Below are 18,493 nucleotides of genomic sequence, written 5' to 3' on the forward strand. Positions count from 1 at the left end.
AGTGCTTCCTAAAGTGTTTTATTGGTAAGTAAAGAAAAGAACAAAAGAGTAGAGATACAGCTTCTTTCCTTTTATACCAAGTCTTAAAATCCACTTAGGACTGCAGTATCATTTATTTCCAGTTGTAAAGCTTAAAAGGAAGCGCTGTTCTTTGTCCTCTTACAGGCTCTTAAAATCTGCTAGCTGATGGCTCAAATCCACAACAGTAGCAGTTACAGCAGTGTAATAATTGGTGGGGTGTACAGCCATTTTATCCTCATACAGTAGGAGATTACTGTCACTAATTAACCATCTGAATTCTTTGTGGGCCTGGCGGGGAGAGAAACAGGCTTCTTAATCTATGCATCTGACTCTTTATTTTATGTTTTGTTTTATTTTATTCTTTAAATATCACCTAAAGCTCAGCAAAGGAAGAGGCCAAGCTGTTTCTTTGGTGGCATAAGGCCATGCAGTTATCCCTGATTCAGATGGAGCAGGATGATGCTGTTCTGATCGAATCCGTCATCCGGACACTGCTGTCCATCCAGGGCAGGCAGAGCCAGCTGGCTGAAGAGAGACTGACTTCTGGAATACTTGGTGCTATTGGACTGGGCAGGAGGTCTCCTTTGTCACCCAGGTAAGGGATGGAGTGTGATGAATTAATTGCTTTGAGTCATCGTATTAAAGAAGCAGCCTGGGTCCAGACTGCCCAGTGCAGTGTCGGAAGATGTTCTGAATCCAAGCTGTCCCCAGATCAATAAAGAAAAAACACAGGGAGTGTGATAATTTGGTTAAGAAGCGAGTGTGAACTTCTGTAAAGTCTGTGGTGGAGAAGGAAAGAAAATGCAGTTGTGATTCTGACTTAGTGCCCAGCAAAGTTTGTAGGCAGACTGTTTGTTAGAGGAAGATACTTGCATTTGGTATGTAGAAGACTTTCAGTTGACCTGACAAGGTTTTGTATAATAACATACACTTTGCCCTTTCTGTTTTAACCTTGAGATATTGGAAATGTTAAGAGAAGCTCAAGGAAGCATGTGCTTGCTTGTTGTTCACTTTACCTTCCAAAGAGAGACACCAAGTTTGATGGCTAGCTGTTAAAAACAAGTTCACTGTGGAGAGAATGCCAAAGAAAAAACCATAAATGCTTCTGGAACACGAATACCTAAACATAAGTTTATGTTTATAAGGATGCAGTCCTGTTGAAATTGCTCTGAATTCTTGGTCTCATTCAACTGATCCCTCGATTTGGATGGTGAGGATGTTTCACAGTCTGTGAAGTGAGGAGTGTTTCAGATGTGGCCTCAAGGCTTCAGCTAAGCTTGAAGCAGATGTAACATTTCATATGTATCATATTATATCATCCTCTAGTATGTATGATATCCTGTGGTATGTGTATACAGAGAAGCTGGATGCCCCATGCCTGGAAGTGTTCAAGGCCAGGTTGGATGGGGCTTGGAGCAACCTGGTCTAGTGGAAGGTGTCCTTGCCCAGGGCAGGGGGTGGAATTGGATGAGCTTTGATGTCCCACAACCCAAACCATTCTGTTTGATATGATATTCATCATGATATGAACCCATGATATTCAAGTGACTTCTTTTTTTCTGATGCATTGGAGATGGTCGTCTAAAGCCTCTACTTTGTTCCTCATGCAAGAGATACCTCATGGCGTAGAACTCCCAGTGTACCTGCTGTTGAGACCTGCAAATCTGACGCCCCCTTCTCTCTCTGTGCTTCCCCCACGCAGGTTTCGGGTGGTTGCCCGCAGTCTGTCTGCTTTCCTCTTGGTGCAGATTCCTGCAGAGAGCCAAGTGCGCCTGAAAGCCGGCTCGGAGCCCAAGCTGTCTCAGAAGGCTCAGCAGGTGAGCTCTGCCCATCTCTGGCTGCTTGACATGCCCTCTGTGCGTGCTTCTTTAGCTTTTGGGGTGAAGTAATAAGAATCACTACAAGCATTTCTTCGAGCTAAATCCTGCCCTCACCTTGTTGCTGTGAACTTTGGCAGCAGGACTGTGTGTTTGAGCTCTGTCCTAAGGTGATCCTAGGTAAAACTGCTTGTACAATATTCTGTATTAATATAAAGGCATCAGTTTCTAATCTTACACACTGAAAAAGGAGCAGATGAACTTATGTCTGTAAACCTTGACTTCTGAGAGTTTGGAGCATTGCAGGTGGAAGGAATTGAAAACAAACAGGAAAAAATAGTGCTGCTGGTGATTGCCCTGCTTTTAAGTGATAAAGCAGGGCTGCATTCACACTGACATTTGTTTATGTGAGGTCAGGGCTTAAAAGCCCTGTGACAAATAAACATTCCTGCTTTAGCATGTGCACTGACCATGGTGGTCTTTCAGTAAGCATGTGAGAAGAGGAAGGAGTTGATTAGAAACCAGAGCAAAGTAGCTTGGACAATTTGTTTCTCTTAAGAAAAGAATGAAACTTGTTCAGAAATACGTCCAGCATTTGCTCTGCCTACTACTGCCAACATAGACTTTTCTATGTATAATTTTTAACTTGACAGTCAATACCTAAATTTAATGTTATTAATAGGAGTAAAACAATACTGTTATGAAAGTTAAGATGTTCATAAGAACAGCATGCAGCAAATATCAAGTGTGTTGCAGTTTGTAGTTCAACATAATTTCTGTGAAACCATTTCTTGAGTTCACAAAGTAAATATTTGAAAATATTTGGGTTGCAGAATCCTAGCAAGCCTTGATAGGACAGTTTTTGTCCTGATCTTGGGAAGTGACTCGAATATACAATATATCACTCAAAAATACGGATGACTCAAAACACTGTTATGTGAATGTGGTTTATAACTGTTTTGTTCAGAAAACTCTGGGTTCTGTAGTAGGTAAGGATCTTCTGGGGGAACTGTGCATATTGTGGCTCATGAACTGGCTTGTTATGGACCAGAGTTCATCTAACAGAGTTCTCACTTGTACCCACAGGCACTGAGCGCTCTTGAATCCATGGCGTCAAACAAGCAATATATGGAGTACCAAGAGCAGCTCTCCCAGGCTTCTGTGTTCATCAGGCATCCAGAGCATTGTCTTCGGGATGGCAACAACCTGCTGGCTCTCCTTGTCAACACCCTGTACCCAGAAGTGCATTATTTGGACACCATCCGGTAGCGGCGCTGGGCTCGCAGGGCCATCACTCAGTGCCCATCACCCTGGTTTACAGTGTCCCTGCTGCACAAATAACTTTCACCTTCAGAGTTCCACTTAGTAACTAAGTCAGAATTGTGAATGGGAGCGGCATGCTGTCAAGCTTTTCTCCCCTTTAAGGTTTTCTTGCTTCCCTTTTTAGGCCTGTGGAATTGCCTTTTTTTTTTTTTTTTTTTTTTGACTGAAAGCACTTGAATATCCTCCTGTGTGTGTGGTGCACTTCTGAGAGGAGGGTACTTGGGGATAGGTGTACAAATCATTAGTCAGCAAAGCTCATCCTGGAGCGTCTGGAGTTTTTGCTTGGTGCCTTTTTTATTTTCCAATGTGTCATCACTCAGGCCAGTTCAAATTTACTGGGGGATTGTGTGTAAAAGAGGTTTGACTTTCTTAACCAAGGATACCTCTGAGTCTTACCTGAGTGTGTGTCTAGTGATTTTTTGTGAAATCCCTGTATTTGAAAAGATGGTACTTCAAGTTTTGATTTCTTTTTGCTATTCCACAGAAATCTGTAGTTGAGAGGCATGCCTACAATCTTCACCCACTTCTGTAAATATTAACAAAAATTGGAACTGAAGAACTTTGTTTTTTTCCTGTTTTCTAAATATTAGTGTGTCTGCATCTATATTGCTTCATTAAATGCAAGTAACTTCTAGCCAAGTTCAAGGGGATTTAAATCCAGAAACAGATTTTCTGGATCTCTAGTGTCTGGGAGGGGAACAGTCAGTTATGATCATGTTAGGCAGGATTCCTTAATTCTTAAAGTCTGGTTGTTTAGGAAATACTGATTTAACAAGTGTCCACCCACCACTTAAGTTTATTTTCTTTTGCCTGGCTGGGCATGACACCATGAGATTTTAGAGGACGCTATGAAGAGGTGTTTCTGTTGTATTAAATTTGGTGATCACTTGTTAAAATTCTGTTGCCAAAGCATGAACCACGAGCCTGTAGTTTCAGCTGAATGATCACTGTTTTTGTTGCCTTGTCTGATCATAAGATGCACTTTTGTTTAGGGAAAGCAGAAGATGAATTTTTCCCGTTGCTTGCTTGACGTCCCCTTCATCACTGATGTGTTTGAGGTGGCCCAAGGTCCTACAGTCCCAATCCCTACACCTGTGTGAAGGAACTGATCGCTTTTTCTTTCCCTCCATTAATTGTGCCTTTGTGTTTATGACATGGTTGCACGTTAAAAACATGAGTTCTGATCACTAGGGGATAGAAATGTGCTACCTACTGTCTGGTCAATGATGCTTTGATCTGTTCCTCCCAACGGTGGTTCTGGTGCTGCAGAGCAGATCAGCTTTTTCTTCTTGCCAGATTCTGCTAATTATGCCAGCTGGGTCATTAGATCACCGTCATATTAATGTGGTCTTAGAGTTCTTTGCTCTATCTGCGAGCCTATAAATAGATATACATATGTACATCCCTCTGTATATTAACCAGATACCAAATGCAGCATGTTTTTTAAGACTCTTTTGGAAAATTCGTGTCTGGAGGAATACATTCGGCTGCTTTCCCCCCCCTCAAAGACTTAAAAGCACCGGTTTTATTAGATTCAGTGTTATTGATCAGTTGCATATAAATGTGAAAAAGTCAGAAATACGTGTTTGAGATGCACTTTCAAAATGAGGAATTGTTTCAGCTGTTGAGTTTTTACAAATGTTGTATTTATAACATGCTATGTCTGCAAAGACCATGCAAAAATAAAAACAAAAAGTCAAGCAATCTGTGACAGACACTGTGATGTTTTCAAGTTGCTGGAAGAATACACTTCAGGTAACACATAATTGCTGTATGTGTCACCCACAGACCAGTCTTCTGGCTTCATGGTCAGTGTGGTAATGGCAGAAGTCTGAACCTGTGCTTTCCTCAAACACAGGGGGGCAGTTTTGTGAACTAACAGATCCACTGGCAGTTCTCTGTGCAAATGTGAACTCCAGAGCTTGGGGCCTTATTTTCCAAATTGTGCCCAACAGAGTGACTTCTTATTTCTTCTAGTTTTACTGGAAAGGCTCTGGCATTCCCAGCATCTCCCACTGTCTCTCGTGCCCAAAACCACAACGTTCTTGTTCACATCATTAAATGTCACCGGGTGCTCTCAGAAGGAAAACTGAGTTTTATGTTGATTTTAACATTGTAGATTGCATGGAAAGAGATGAAATGGTTATGTCAGCTACTCAATAACAACTGTGCCTGTTGGATACTTGGTGCAGTTTAGTTGGAGAATGAGTATCTGTGGCTTTTTGAATGTTTTACCTCACATAGCAGTTGTTGCATTGGGATGAGTTGTTGCCTGTGGGTTGCAGCTCAAGTATTTATTAATAAAATAAGGCCAAATAGGGAAATGGGCGTAACAGCTGAATGTGGCATTAACTTCACTCAGGGGAATGGAGAAGCAGAAGTTGAGCAGCAAGGTGCCTGAAATGTGCAGGCAGTGCTTGCTCTGCAGGCTAACTGCTCAGCAACCCACAGGGGCTGTGGTGATGGGAGATGGCATCATTTATCCTGGGAGAATAGAGGGCAGTGGCCAAATCCTCCCAAACCCTGAATGTGCATAAACTGAGCAGTTTAGGAGGAGGGGAGGAACTGGGACACACTTTTTAGGCCAAGTGAGTTCAACACTAGAAGCCTCCTGGCATGTGCCCTGCTGTGTTTTGACCTTCTAGTTTATATTAGAGAGGGTGGTTTGAGTCTCCCATGAGGACCAGGGGGCACGAGTTAGTTTTGGGGCACAAGGTCTGATGCTTCTGTTTGGACCCAAACTACTTGAGTTAAAGAGGTAGTTTTTGAGAGAAAAATCCTGTGAGCCAAGTGTGAATCCCATACACAAGTGGGAACGAGTTCTTTGTTATTCTGTATCTGTAAATCATAAAGGCTCAGAAATTCAGTTCAGTTTGTCCAGCTAATATCCCTGAGATCTCTTTCCCCTGTGACACCAGTGAGACTGAGCTTACAGGTCCCTGACTACACTGTCTGCTGTAACTTCCTTTTCCTCTTTGCATCCCTTCTTATTTTTATTAAACCTGGCTTTCAAAAAAAAAAAAAAAATCAAAAAGCCACAGATACTGATTCTCCAACTAAACTGCACGAAGTATCCAAGTCACCACTGGGACTTAAGCTGGGATTTAAAAGATCAAGTTCAAATATTTCCTTGCATTTTTTTTCCTTATTATCCTGGCCAAGTCATTTAAAATTGTGCTTTACTTTCCCAGCACAGGTATTATGGAGAAGTGAACTTTAAAATAATGATTCCTAGCCTGGGATTGAGCTTGCAGGCAGGACCACAGGCTTGATGGTAATTCAGTAGCAGCTTGGAATCCCAGCCAGTGGTGGTTGTTACCAGGAGCAGGATCATCTGGGGAAGAGTTTTGGAGCTGCTGCACTGGAATGGTTGCACAGAGCCACTTGCAAGTCAGAACTTTTCCGTGTAACACAGAGGTGGAAACTGTTTAGAAATAAGTTTTTTAGCTTAAAAAAAAATAAAAGGCAAAAAGGCAATTTGTTGTATTGGAACATTTTCACAGTGTATTTATCACAAAGCTCTGGGCACTAGGTAGAGTAGTAGAGTTAGAGACTAATTAGACTTTGCATGTCCTGCTTTCAGCTCTACCAGCTTATGGAAAACCTCTTCCTTTTTCTTGGACTCCCCTTGAAAGTTAAGGTTTCCTTTAAACTCTTAAATAAACTCTTCTGGAAGATAATGAATAATAATAGTGACTAAAAAAAAAAAATCCCCAAAACCACCAGCAGAAATTCCAGTAGTGTTCTGTCACAGCTGGTGTTTGAAACATGACAGTAGCTCACTTGCAGGCTGCATGTGGTTGGACAAGTGAAATGATATTTGAAAATTGCCAAAGCAAAAAGATTTGAGAAAATGTTATGCTGTTGCCTGCTTGCTAAATATGATCTGGGCTAAAAACGCACAGATTGGTTAAAACTGACATTCTGTGCAGATCCTCCTCTGCTCTTCCAGCTCTACCCCTTTTTTATTTCTTCTCTTTTGCCTTTAAGGGCTGCTCTTGCTTGTGAGCAGCAGCAGGGCTGGGAGTCATAGCATATAGAATGGCTTGGGTTGGAAGGGACCTCAAAGATCGCCCAGTTCCATCATCCCCACCGGCGTTTGGCCTTCTGTTCATCAGCCAACATGGGTTTTGTGTTCCCTGGGAGAGGGGACACCTGTGCAGGGAGCAGTGGGGGTGGGATCTCCTCAGCTGCGCCTGGGCACTGCTCTCCCTCCTGGCAGGGTCTGGCTCCCTCCGTGCCTGCGGTCAAAGTTCTCGTAGGTGCAGTCTGGCACCTGTGGCCTGGCAGGAGGAGAAGGGAATAAGGTGAGGGCACATCCCTGGCTGCTCTGGGCTTTGTAAGTGGCTCCAGCAAGCAGCTAAGGAGTGTTAGAGCAAGTGTTTGCAATGCTCCGGACACAGACTGTCCCTCTGCAGCAGGGGGTCTTTAAGGGTCTGAGTTGCAACTGATGTTTTACATCTTAAAGCATCCAGAGCAATCTCCTGCACCCTTAGCATTAACTGCTGCTGCTGTCCTGCTGCTCAGAGCCTTGGGAGGTTGTGGCAAATCTCTCCTGAGAAGGATCTTCTCATGGGAGTGTTGGTTTTTAAGCTTTCCTCTGTGTAGGTATCTATACAAAGACAATCAATGGTGCAGTGTCATTTAGACCCTGATAAATCAGCAAACCTATATTTTTTGCAAATAGTCATTACAAATTTGACTGTAGGATTAAATTCCTTCTTGTCTCTTTGGCCATGTCCTTACATTTGAATGTCCTGCTGAAATGGCCGTTGTTCCTGGGTAAGGTGAGGGAAGGAAAGAGACATCATGTAGGAGTAACTTGGGAAGAGGATATTGCATAGGGGTAACTCAGGTTGGAGACATCACAAAGAGATAACTCAGATTGGAAGGGAGCAGCCCCAGGCAGATGTTATGGCACTGACCTCAGATACAGCTTTTTTACTGTTAGACTAAGGGCTGGTTGTTTTTTTTTTTTTTAGTTAATTATTTTCCATCCCTTTCTAGCTTGGCCACCCCAGCTGTCAGTATTGTCCAAGATCAGCGTTTTGCTGGGTAATGGGAAATGCCAAGGGTCTGTGGGAGCACAGTGTGGATGCCAGCCAAGGAATCAGGCCCTGTCACACCTGACCTGGGTCTCAGGTGGGCTCTTTGGTACCTCCATACCTTCCTCCACTCTTGGCTGAGCTCATCACTTTTGGTGTGGGCACTTTTTCTTCTCCACCAACTCCGTCTCCTAGAACGCTTCCATCAATGCTGCCTCCGTGCAATCTTAAGCATCCACTGGTCAGACTATGTGACCAATACATCTGTTCTAGAGCAAGCAGCAGTCACAAGTATAGAGGCCATGTTGATGAGAACACAGCTGCGATGGGCAGGGCACGTCTCCAGGATGAAGGACCAACCACCCCCTCCCTAAGATCTTGCTTTATGGTGAACTTGCCACCGGCTGCTGCAAGAGAGGAGCCCCGAAGAAAAGATACAAGGACTCCCTGAAACAACACCTCAGCCTTGGCCATATTGATCACCATAACTGGTCTACTCTGGCCTCCAATGGGGAGGCCTGGAGACACAGCATCTATAACGCAGCTGTCTCCTTTGAGAACACACGCAGGATCACTCTCGAGGAGAAAAGGCAACGCAGAAAGAATCGTGTCTTGCAGAAGATACCTTCTGAGGAGTCTTTCTGCTGTGCCTTTTGCAATCGGACATGTCTGTCTCATATTGGCCTCATAAACCACCAGTGTGCCTGTAACAAACGTGGGTAGAGCCCTTCCCAAATCTTCATTCGCGAAGCCCGGCCATGATGATGATGAGAAACGGGTCCAGAGGGAGGTGAAGGTTTCTCTTCCATGGTGTCAGCACAGACATCCCCTCACCTATCCCTGGGATGGATGGTCCACTGTTTAATGTGGCACCATAGAACCACAGAATGGTTTGGGTTGGAAGAGACATTAAAGCTCACCCCATTCCACGCCCTGCCATGGGTAGGGACACCTTTCAGGTTGCTCCAAGCCCTGTCCAGCCTGGCCTTGAACACTTCAAGGGATGGGGCAGCCACAGCTTCTCTGGGCAGCCTGTGCCAGGGCGTCACCACCCTCACAGCCAGGAATTCCTTCCCAATATCCCATCTAACCCTGCCCTCTGGCAATGGGAAGCCATTCCCCCTGTCCTGTTCCTCCATCCCTTGTCCCAAGTCCCTCTCCAGCTCTTCTGGAGCCCATTTAGGCACTAGAAGGGGCTCTCAGGTCTCCCTGGAGCCTTCTCTTCTCCAGGTGACCCCCCCCAGCTCTCCCAGCCTATTTGCATGCCTGACAGCAGCCTTCCAACCGTGATCTGGGCTTATGGCATGCCTAAATTTCCAGTTGTTTGCTGGTGCAGCATCTCTTTGCCATGGTCTCTCCAACCTGCTGCCCCAGGCCCTTGTCCTCACATCACTGGGGTCTCTCCTCAGCTGTGCCCAAACCTTGTTCCCTCACACCAGCTCCCCTGGCCGTCAGCCCAACCCTCTCCTTGTCCCAGGAACCTGCTCTCAGGCCAGAGAATTGTTACCAAGACCACAGACATGCTGCATGTTCGCCCTTAACCAATTCCACCCTCCTGTGGGATGACATGAGTAGAAGGCAGGATATCCTTACCTGACCAGGCTGGATGGAGCGGAGGAGGGACCTGTGGAATGGGAAGGATGATGTGGGTTAGCAATGAGGTCAGACTGACCTGGGGAGCCAGGACTGACCTGGAGCTGTTGGGAAGCTGCACTGGGTGGTTGTGACACTGCAGTGACTGGGGAGAAGACCTGATGTCAGGCCTGTGGCCCTCTTCATGGGTTTGGGAACTAGGTACTGGAATATAAGGAGGGAAAGGTTTTTGGTTGGTCTGACAGCTTCTGCTGTTCAAGACAAGGGGTGGCTTCCATGGGTGTGACATCAGACTGTCCCTACAGACGAATCACAGTGATCTCATCTTGTCCAGACTGAGAGGTAGAGTCCTGTGTCCCTCTTGGTCCTCTCCTGCCCATGCCACTGCACAGCAGGAATGGCTTCCTGGGATGTCTCATCCCTGAGTCTGTGAGATGATTCTCACCTCCTGTAGGCAGGGCATTCCCTGCTCTTATGGCCTTGGAGTTGCTGAGAGGTGGGATTTCACCAATGATGGGAAAGCAGAGGTGTGGTCTGTAAAATAAGGATGCCCATCCCAGGGGATTAAACTGTTGTGTGGGATGCACCAATGGTAAACCTTGGCCATGGGCTACAGGGGAAGAGGTAGTAATTAGCCTGCTCCAAGGCAAAAAAAGAATTACAAATCTAGTTGTGTAGGCAGTGTGTTCTCCACTAATTGCCCATCTGTTAGTTTATTAACCTTTCTCCTTGGGCACAGAAACTCCTGCTCCCTCTGTCTTTTCCAAGACCCCTTCCCAAAGGAGACCCTCTGTCAGCAGGCTGAGACCAGCCAGCCACGAGCTCCCTCTTACTTGTACTTAAATTTCCCACTGGAAATGTCCTTCTCCTAGGGTAGAAAATTAAAAATCCTTAAAAAAAAAAAAAAAAGAGAAAAAAACCCACAAAAAACAAACAAACCCAACCCCTCCCCTGCCTGCCTTTATCTGCTGCACCCACCAGTGGGTACCAGTGAGACGAAGGGAAGTCACGGCACTGACCTTCTCTGGAGAACACAGTGAAGCTCAGTATGGCCAGCAAAACGAGCACCTTGACTCCCAGCGGCACCAGGACCAGGATCATGAAGAAGGAGCTGTCGGACGCCCTGAATTTGTAGAAGTACACGGCCCCCTCGGCCCTGCCGTGGCTGTTGACAGCAGTGCAGGTGTATTTCCCGTCATGGGTCAGGTACCGCAGCTCCTTGGTGACGCGGTGGCTCGTGCTGGTGGTGGAGGTGAGGTTGGGGTAGGGGGGACCAGTCCAGGTCAGGGCAGGTGCTGGCTCCCCCTCAGCAGTGCAGCGGGCCTGGAACGTGTGATCCCTGTTGGAGCTGACCGTGATGTTGATGATCCGGGGGGCAGCTGCGGGAATGGCGACAGGGGAGGGAGGGAAAGCGTGTCAGGCTTCAAGGGCAGGCACAGCACAAGGCACCTGGAATGAGCTCTTGGCCTTGGTGGACCCTGAGTGGGTTATATCAGGGTAAAACTGGGTGACAGGTGCTGGTGGGTGAGGGGTTGGACATGACCCAGTGATGGGAACTTACAGCCCAGGAACCCCCCGTGCCCTGGGCTGATCCCACAGTGTGGGCAGCAGGGAAGGGGGGGATCCTGCCCCTCTGCCCCCTCAGGCAAGACCCCCCTGCAGAGCTGCCTCCAGCCCTGAGGAACAGCAACAGAAGGATGTGGAGCTGCTGGAGTGAGTCCAGAGGAGGCCACAGATGCTCCGAGGGCTGGAACCCCTCTGCTCTGGAGACAGGCTGGGAGAGCTGAGGGTGTTCACCTGGAGAAGAGAAGGCTCCAGGGAGAGCTGAGAGCCCCTTCCAGTGCCTAAAGGATCTAGAAGAAAAATGAGGACAAATTTTTTAGCAGGACCTGTTGTGATAGACAAGTGGTGATGATGTTTTTCAAGTAAAAGAGGGGAGATTTAGATTGGATCTAAGGAAGAAGTTTTTTAAAATGGTGATTGCCCAGAGAAGTTGTGGCTGCCCCATCTCTGGAAGTGTTGAAGGCCAGGTTGGACGGGGCTTGGAGCAACCTGGGCTGGTGGAAGGTGTCCCTGCCCATGGCAGAGGGGGCGGGCAATATAAGCTTCAAAGATCCTCTTCAACCCAGACAATTCTATGATCCTATGAATGCTGGGATCAGCCCTTCTTCCTTATTTTTCTTGGCATCTTCTTCCCCTAGATTTCCTCACCCTGCCTCTGATGGATAGAGGAGCAAAGAGATCCACGCAGCAAAGAGTGGGTGCGAGGATGCTCTGTTTGTGCTGGTTTTTTTGTACTCCATTTGTGTTTTGTTCCTGTAATGTCTCACACAGTTTTCTGAGCTTCAGTCAACTCCAGCTGTTGTGACCTTCCACGATGGCAGAAGGCAAAGAAGTACCATCCACCACGTAGGCACATGTGCTGACCTTCTTATACTTGCTGCATCTCCACGTGGTCGAGGACATGGCAACCATGGTGGTCTCCACAAGCCTCTCTTGGCTGTTCCCTTGGTCTCTGACCTCCAGGGCACACATGGATGGATCCGTTTGTGTGAGTCCTTTGCTCAGTGCCTGAGACTTGCCAGACTTGGCAGATTACTGTTGTAGGGAAAATTTCCACTTCTTGCTACGACCTGTTTTTGATGTTTTTCTCCAACCCTGTAGTGACCAGGTCACTTTCAGGTTGGACATTAGGAGGAATTTCTTCACAGAGAGGTTGGCCAGGCATTGGAAGGGGCTGCCCAGGGAGGTGGTGGGGTCCCCCATCCCTGGAGGTGCTTAAGGGAAGACTGGATGTGGCACTCAGTGCTCAGGTCTAGTTGACGTGGTGGTGATCAATCAAAAGTTGGACTCAGTGGTCTTGGAGGTCTTTTCCAATAGGTTTGATCCTGTGGCCACCCAACAGCCAGTGTAGGTTCCTGGTTGCTTTTGGGTAACACTCCCATACCAAGATAGGGCCACTACTTTTGTGTCCTGTAATTGTAGTGTATGGGATTGTGTGACTTAATGAACATTTAAATATCAATTTTGTAAAGGTCAGTTGGTAAAGACCATTTCAAGGATGTAAAATATCAAGAGATACTGTTGAACGTGTCACTGTCAGTTTAGTCTGCTAAGGAAGTGTAGCTGCTGTGACCAAGCTTGTCTTACCCACCAATGCTCTCCTCTTAGCTCTCCTGACTCATTTAGTGCATTTGGTTCCTAAAGGTGTTGTGAAAAGTGAAGGGAGCTACGTGAGTGCCCTTACAGAGGAAGAGCAGGAATTCATTTTTTTTTTTTTACAGGCTAAAAACCAAAAATATGTTTTGCAACCGCCTACAGCACATCTTCCCCCTTGTCTGTGTAATGCAAGAGGAGTTTCAGGTGGTGTGCCGTGTGTCTGTGTGTTTTGGTGTCTAAATTAACTTTTTAATCATTATTTAGCCCCTCCCAGTCATATTGTCAGGGTCCATTCCCAAGCAAGGTACAGCCTGGGTGCTGTGTCTGTGTGTGTTACCATTCCTTATGGTGTTAAAGTCTGGACCTGTCTGGACAGGTCTTGCTGCCATCATGCCCTGGTCATGCTGTGTGTGGGTGTTTAGGACCCAAGGGAAGGAGAACCTCGACTGTGCAGAACTTCCCAAGAAGTAACTGAGCTCAACCTCAGGACCATCTGGATGCCCACAGTGCACAGCAGGCATAAGGAAGTTCTCTCTCACAAGCAAAACCATCCAACCTCATGACATGGGTAAGATCTGAGTCTGTTTCCAAGGCCACTTGGCTCTCACAGCTCTCCCTTATCTGTGAGCTCACAGTTAAGGGGGCAGTGGGATTAGCATTTGACATTTGTTGCTCCGAGATGTTTTTTTTAGGCTGTTCGTTTTTTTCAGGCTGTTTGTACCCTTATTGTTTCCTGCATCCAAAGTGAGATGCCCAGGTTTTGGTGGGCTCTTACCCCAGCTGCCAGAGCCTCGCTATTTCCTTACCAGTTCTGTTCCTATTCCCTCCCCTGCATTGTGTTCATCGCCTCATATTGGAAGACTGAGGAAGACAGTGAATATTCCCTGCCCAAATGCTCTAAATTGTCCACAGAGCCAGAAGAGCCAACCATTTGGAAAATCATCTCAGGTAAACTCCTGTTACCATCCCATCAGTTTCCACACCTTATGGCTCTTGTCTTCCTACAGGATGGCTTTTCCTCCCATGGCTCTCATGCCCTCTTACCAATCAAGTGCAGCTTTATCCCACTCCTCTTACCAATCAAGTGCAGCTTTATCCCACTCCTGCTTTCATACTTGTCGTGGATGTCTCCGGCCAGCTCCACCCTGCAGAAGTATCTGTCGCTGTCGCTCCAGGTCAGGTTGTCAATCCTGATGGAGAGGTCCTTGTGCCGGGGGTTGCCCAGCAGTTTGTACTTGTTCTTGTAGCTGATGGCAGTCTTACAGAGCTCGCTGGTGCTCTGGCTCACACACTTGAACACTATGGTGCCATTGTAAGGCTCCTTGATCCTCCAAATGGCAGTGAGGGTCCGGTCGAAGGCTTTGTAGGGGTGTGTGAAGGTACAGGGCAGGATCACCATCTTCCCAAGCTCACCAGTAACATCAGAAGGGACGTGAACGGACCAGCTGTTGGACTGCACACCTGGGAGCAAAAAGACATCACGGAATCACAGGATGGTTTGGGTGGGAGGGGACCTTAAAGACCATTTTGTTACACCCTGCCATGGGCAGGGACACCTTCCACTGGACCAAGTTGCTCCAAGCCCCATCCAATGTGGCCTTGAACACTTCCAGGCAGCCACAGCTTCTCTGGGCAACCTGTGCCAGGGCCTCACCACCCTCACAGGGAAGAATTTATTCCTAATATCTAATCTAAATGTCCCCTCTTTCAGTTTAATATATAGGTATGTCTGTCTACCCCCTGTCCTGCTAGAATCAACAGCTGTAGCAGCAGACTGTGGTCTCAGAAACATCTGTGTCTATGTTCCTGTCTTATAAAACTCACTTGACAGCTTCATTAAATCAGCTCTCCCCTCAGTAGCTGAGAATACCCATAAAATGTAAAGGTGCCCTGTAAGCAATTCCAGCCCTGGTCTAGCTGGCTTCACCACGTTTTGTGGGCATTCAGCTGTCAGATTAATCCTATAGACTCAAAGATAAGATTTGTTTTTTGTTCCTGTGTCTGCTGTCCACAACACTTGACAAATACATCGGGGGTAGTGCAGCTTGTATTAATCTATTGTGCACAGCACAATGGACAAAGGCCATCCCAGGGCTGGTTCTCTGCTGTTCATTTATTTACCTGGAATCAGCTCCAAGCCAGTATTTTGATTACTGAGATCTGGAGTCGGGCTGCCCTGTCTTTCAACAATATGGGCACCTTTTCCTGCCCAGGTAATGTCATATACAAAGCTACAGGACTGCAGGAGCTTCAGGAAGCTCGTGGACTTTAAGCACAAGGACCTGGCAATGAAAACAGAAATTGCTATTGTTTTCAAGTTTATTTGTCCTTGTTCTAGTTATTTTACAGCATGTCACTGTAACCTTTACTTCTTGAGAACTGCAGATCATGTGCTTTTGAGTACCTGACTTGCTTTTCTCTGTCACCTCTTTGACTTGTTTTTTTTTTTTTTGTTTTAAATCTTGAGCAAAGAACACTTTATTTTTCTAGCACATAAGCCTCCCCTTGCCTTCCAGATGAAAAATAATGTTAAAAATAAGTGCATCTAATGTTACCAGCTCCACCCATTTCCATGGAAACACAGTCTGCCTAGTTATGAGTGGAGGGAGTTGTCAACATTCTGTGTATAATTTACCCTTAACCTTAAAACTTCAGGTCTTCCATTATTCCTTTTGCTAATACCCAGCCTCCATTTGTTCCTGGAATTGAAGCTCTTATAACAGAGAGAGAGAAGTTCATGGGAAAATAGCCTGCACACCAAACAGAGGGTAACTCCCAAAAGGAGTTGTCAGGTCAGTGCACCTGCTGGTTGTCTATGGGAAGGTTGTGAAGACAACAGCAAGAGCTGCAGACCACCCCAGGCACCACCCTTGCTCTAGCAAATGCTGTTTGACAGTGTATCTAAGCAACTCCCATCGAGTTTAATGGAATGTAAGTGCATGTTGAAGTTAAATGTGAGCTTAAGTGATCAGTGGAACTGGAGAAAATTGTGTCTGCTACATAATACCTCCTAGGAACGTGAAGCAGCACTTCTGGGTGGGGATGGAAATCTACCCGACAAATCTGGGGAAAAGTTAGATGAACTCCATGCACAAGTTAAAAAAACCAAAGAAACACGCAAACCACCCCCCCCCCCCCCAACCACAACTTGAAGCCCTCTCTGACAACTGCTGAGCCAGGTCTGAATTTTTCCAGCGTTCTCACATGCACCTGGAATTTCATGATCCTTTTAAGCGACGTGATGGATGGTGCAATCCTTGGAGAGTTTGTTGCGTTAGGGTGATACCCCTGGCACTTTGTCTAGAGCGAGGGGAGAAGCCCTGATCAGACAAGGATTGGTAGCAATCTCAGCAAAGCTCAGAACTCACCCTTCCTGGAGATGCGAAGGAGACACAGGAGAACCAAGCCAAACTCTCTCATGCTGGTTGACCTTCTCCCCTGAGGTGCATCAGCAAACCAGAACTGCCTCATTACATCTGAGCTGATGGCCTTGCAGGCGCAAAAGGTTTTTCCAGGGCTGGAAGAAGTTGTGGTTTTCCTGTCCTTGGAGGGAGTGAGCTGTTTAGCTGAACCAGCTCTGGGTTCAGATATTAATAGTTCTGTGGTCAGTCATATGAAAATTACACCAGAGGGAATCAGGGCATTACGATTTTCCAGCTAAAGGAAGGCGTTTGCAGGTTGGGGCTGCAAACACCCACACCAGGTGTGTGATGGGATGGGAGGGAACTGCTTTCCAGTGCCACCAACTCACCAGCCTGGAGGAAACCCTTGCAATCTGCCTAAAGGGTTGCCAAGCCAGACCCTTTCTTTCCTGGTTAGAAGCAGTTCCCCCTCCTGAACCTGGAGCCTGCAAGCCAACTGTGCTTTACACCTTGCGCTCACTCGTTGTTATAAAACAAACCACCCCAAAACACACTTCTTTTGAAATCATCTGAGCACTTGTGCCAGGGTTCAGTGGAGGGTGAGTGCTGGTGCTCACTATGACCCTGCTCTGTCGAGACCCACATGACCCTAATGAGTTGTGAATCATTCCTTGCTTGTTGTTAAACTGCGTTTGAAATAAGCTGACTTCCAGCTTTTGCCCAACATCCTTGTGCAAATGCTCGCTTTATTCCTTCTGGGTTTACCTTTTCTCTCAATTTACTGTGCAGTTTGCTAATCTGCAGAATTTGGGGCTTGTGGAGAGCTGACCGTGGTCCCCTTATGTCATCTCCCATATGGTGATCCCATGATTTGTTTATATTTAACCTTGGGGCGTGTATTCCCTGTCTGGGTTTAGCTTGAGGTTTGCTGCCTTTGCCTTAGGCCAGGGAAGGCTGATATCTGCCCGATTAATCTCCTGGGTGGGGACTGAGACAGCAGCACCCACAGGATTCACGGCCAGGTTGGACAGGGCTTGGAGCAAGCCGGACTAGTGGAAGGTGTCCCTGCCCACGGCAGGGGGCTGGAACGAGGCGAGCTTTAATGTCCCTCCCATTCCAAACAATTCCATGATTCCCGCTGCAGGCAGCCGTGGGCTCGCAGCCACTGGAGGGCTCCCAGAGCCAATGCAAGATGCTGCCGAGTCGCTGCTGCCACTTTCGCTGTGCCAGGAGCCGGCGCCTTCCCCCCAGCAGGGATGCCAGGGCTCCCCTTTGCTTCTTACCCCTTCTCCTGAAACTCTCCCCGTATGTTCCCTCCTTAGCTTGTGCAAAATCTCCCAGAAGAGGGACTTTTGAGATTTGGTAGCGCGAAGTGTGTTTGCCGCTTTCTGAGCTCTTTCTTTGTCCTGGTCAGAGTCTTTGTTAAGGAAAGGATTTCTTTTTCCCAGACGTTTTGGAGGAGGCTCTGAGAGTACCCAGATCTTATGTATGGTTACTATTCAGCCAAGGGTGGTGTTACTTCAAATAGTGACTTAGAGCCTTGTGCAGTCCCCGTACATGCCATCCTTGAGCAGGAACATCAGGACCCAGGGTCTAATTACTTTGCAAACTGTCCTTATGAGCTGTAAAACATAGTTCAGACCACCACCAGCAGAGAAACCTGAGGCTATGGGTGATGGAAACAGCAAATAATAGACCTGTATCCTTATCCCCTCTGTGATATGTGCCTTTTCTGTGTATTTTTGCCTTCTTCTTCCTCCATATACTGTTTGATTTCATCTACTTGTGATGTGAAGTTTTTGGTGTTGTGATTATTTTTAAGCATTTCACCATTAATGGCACAGTGGGACTTAGTGGATTGAAGTAAAAGATTAAAGTGAAATCCATGCTAAAAACATCTTTTTACAGTGAAGCATAAATGATTCATATGAAGAATAGCTGCAGTTAACACTCAGTATGAACCTCTTCCTCTCTAATATTTGACTCCAGCATCTCCTAAAAAAATACCTGGTAAATCAATGCAGAAGTATAAATCCTTTGAGTTTTCTCTGTGGGCTGATTTTCTTTTTGGACCATGTGATGGCTATTTGAAATGAAGCATTTTAATGTTTAAAATACAGAGTTGATAATGTATAGCTGAAAATATTTACTACCTGTTTGAATCAGCCAAAAA

The 18,493-nt window shown here is 46.5% G+C and overlaps 2 protein-coding genes across 3 annotated transcripts in view; one reads left to right on the forward strand and one right to left on the reverse strand.

Annotated features, from left to right (window-relative positions):
• EPG5 (ectopic P-granules 5 autophagy tethering factor) overlaps nt 1-4,865 on the forward strand; it is a 58,037-nt gene extending 53,172 nt beyond the window's left edge. For both annotated transcript variants that reach the window (XM_064642591.1, XM_064642592.1), the window contains exons 42-44: nt 401-616; nt 1,724-1,838; nt 2,925-4,865. In XM_064642591.1, the coding sequence (XP_064498661.1) occupies nt 401-616; nt 1,724-1,838; nt 2,925-3,107 (514 nt within the window). In that variant the 3' untranslated portion in view covers nt 3,108-4,865. The remainder of the gene's footprint in view (nt 1-400; nt 617-1,723; nt 1,839-2,924) is intronic.
• Nucleotides 4,866-7,259: 2,394 nt separating this feature from the next.
• On the reverse strand, nt 7,260-16,506 carry SIGLEC15 (sialic acid binding Ig like lectin 15). Its single transcript, XM_064642594.1, has 5 exons — nt 16,327-16,506; nt 14,036-14,419; nt 10,819-11,178; nt 9,800-9,830; nt 7,260-7,444 (listed from the first exon to the last, which is right to left on the reverse strand). Exons 1-5 carry the CDS (start codon nt 16,427-16,429, stop codon nt 7,348-7,350), a joined length of 975 nt encoding a protein of 324 aa, XP_064498664.1. The 5' UTR covers nt 16,430-16,506; the 3' UTR covers nt 7,260-7,347.
• Nucleotides 16,507-18,493: the final 1,987 nt, after the last annotated feature.

Source organism: Pseudopipra pipra, chromosome Z, assembly GCF_036250125.1.
Source record: "Pseudopipra pipra isolate bDixPip1 chromosome Z, bDixPip1.hap1, whole genome shotgun sequence".
Taxonomy (NCBI): Eukaryota; Metazoa; Chordata; class Aves; order Passeriformes; family Pipridae; genus Pseudopipra; species Pseudopipra pipra.

What these genes read in the sequence shown, in the direction of transcription:
- SIGLEC15 (XM_064642594.1), bottom strand. Translation starts at nt 16,429, where the DNA reads ATGAGGCAGTTCTGGTTTGCTGATGCACCTCAGGGGAGAAGGTCAACC. An exon ending in CCTTCGCATCTCCAGGAAGG is followed by an intron (nt 14,420 to 16,326) that starts GTGAGTTCTGAG and finishes TTTTGCTCCCAG; the next exon opens with GTGTGCAGTCCAACAGCTGG. An exon ending in GCTCCATCCAGCCTGGTCAG is followed by an intron (nt 7,445 to 9,799) that starts GTAAGGATATCC and finishes TCCTCCTGCCAG; the next exon opens with GCCACAGGTGCCAGACTGCA.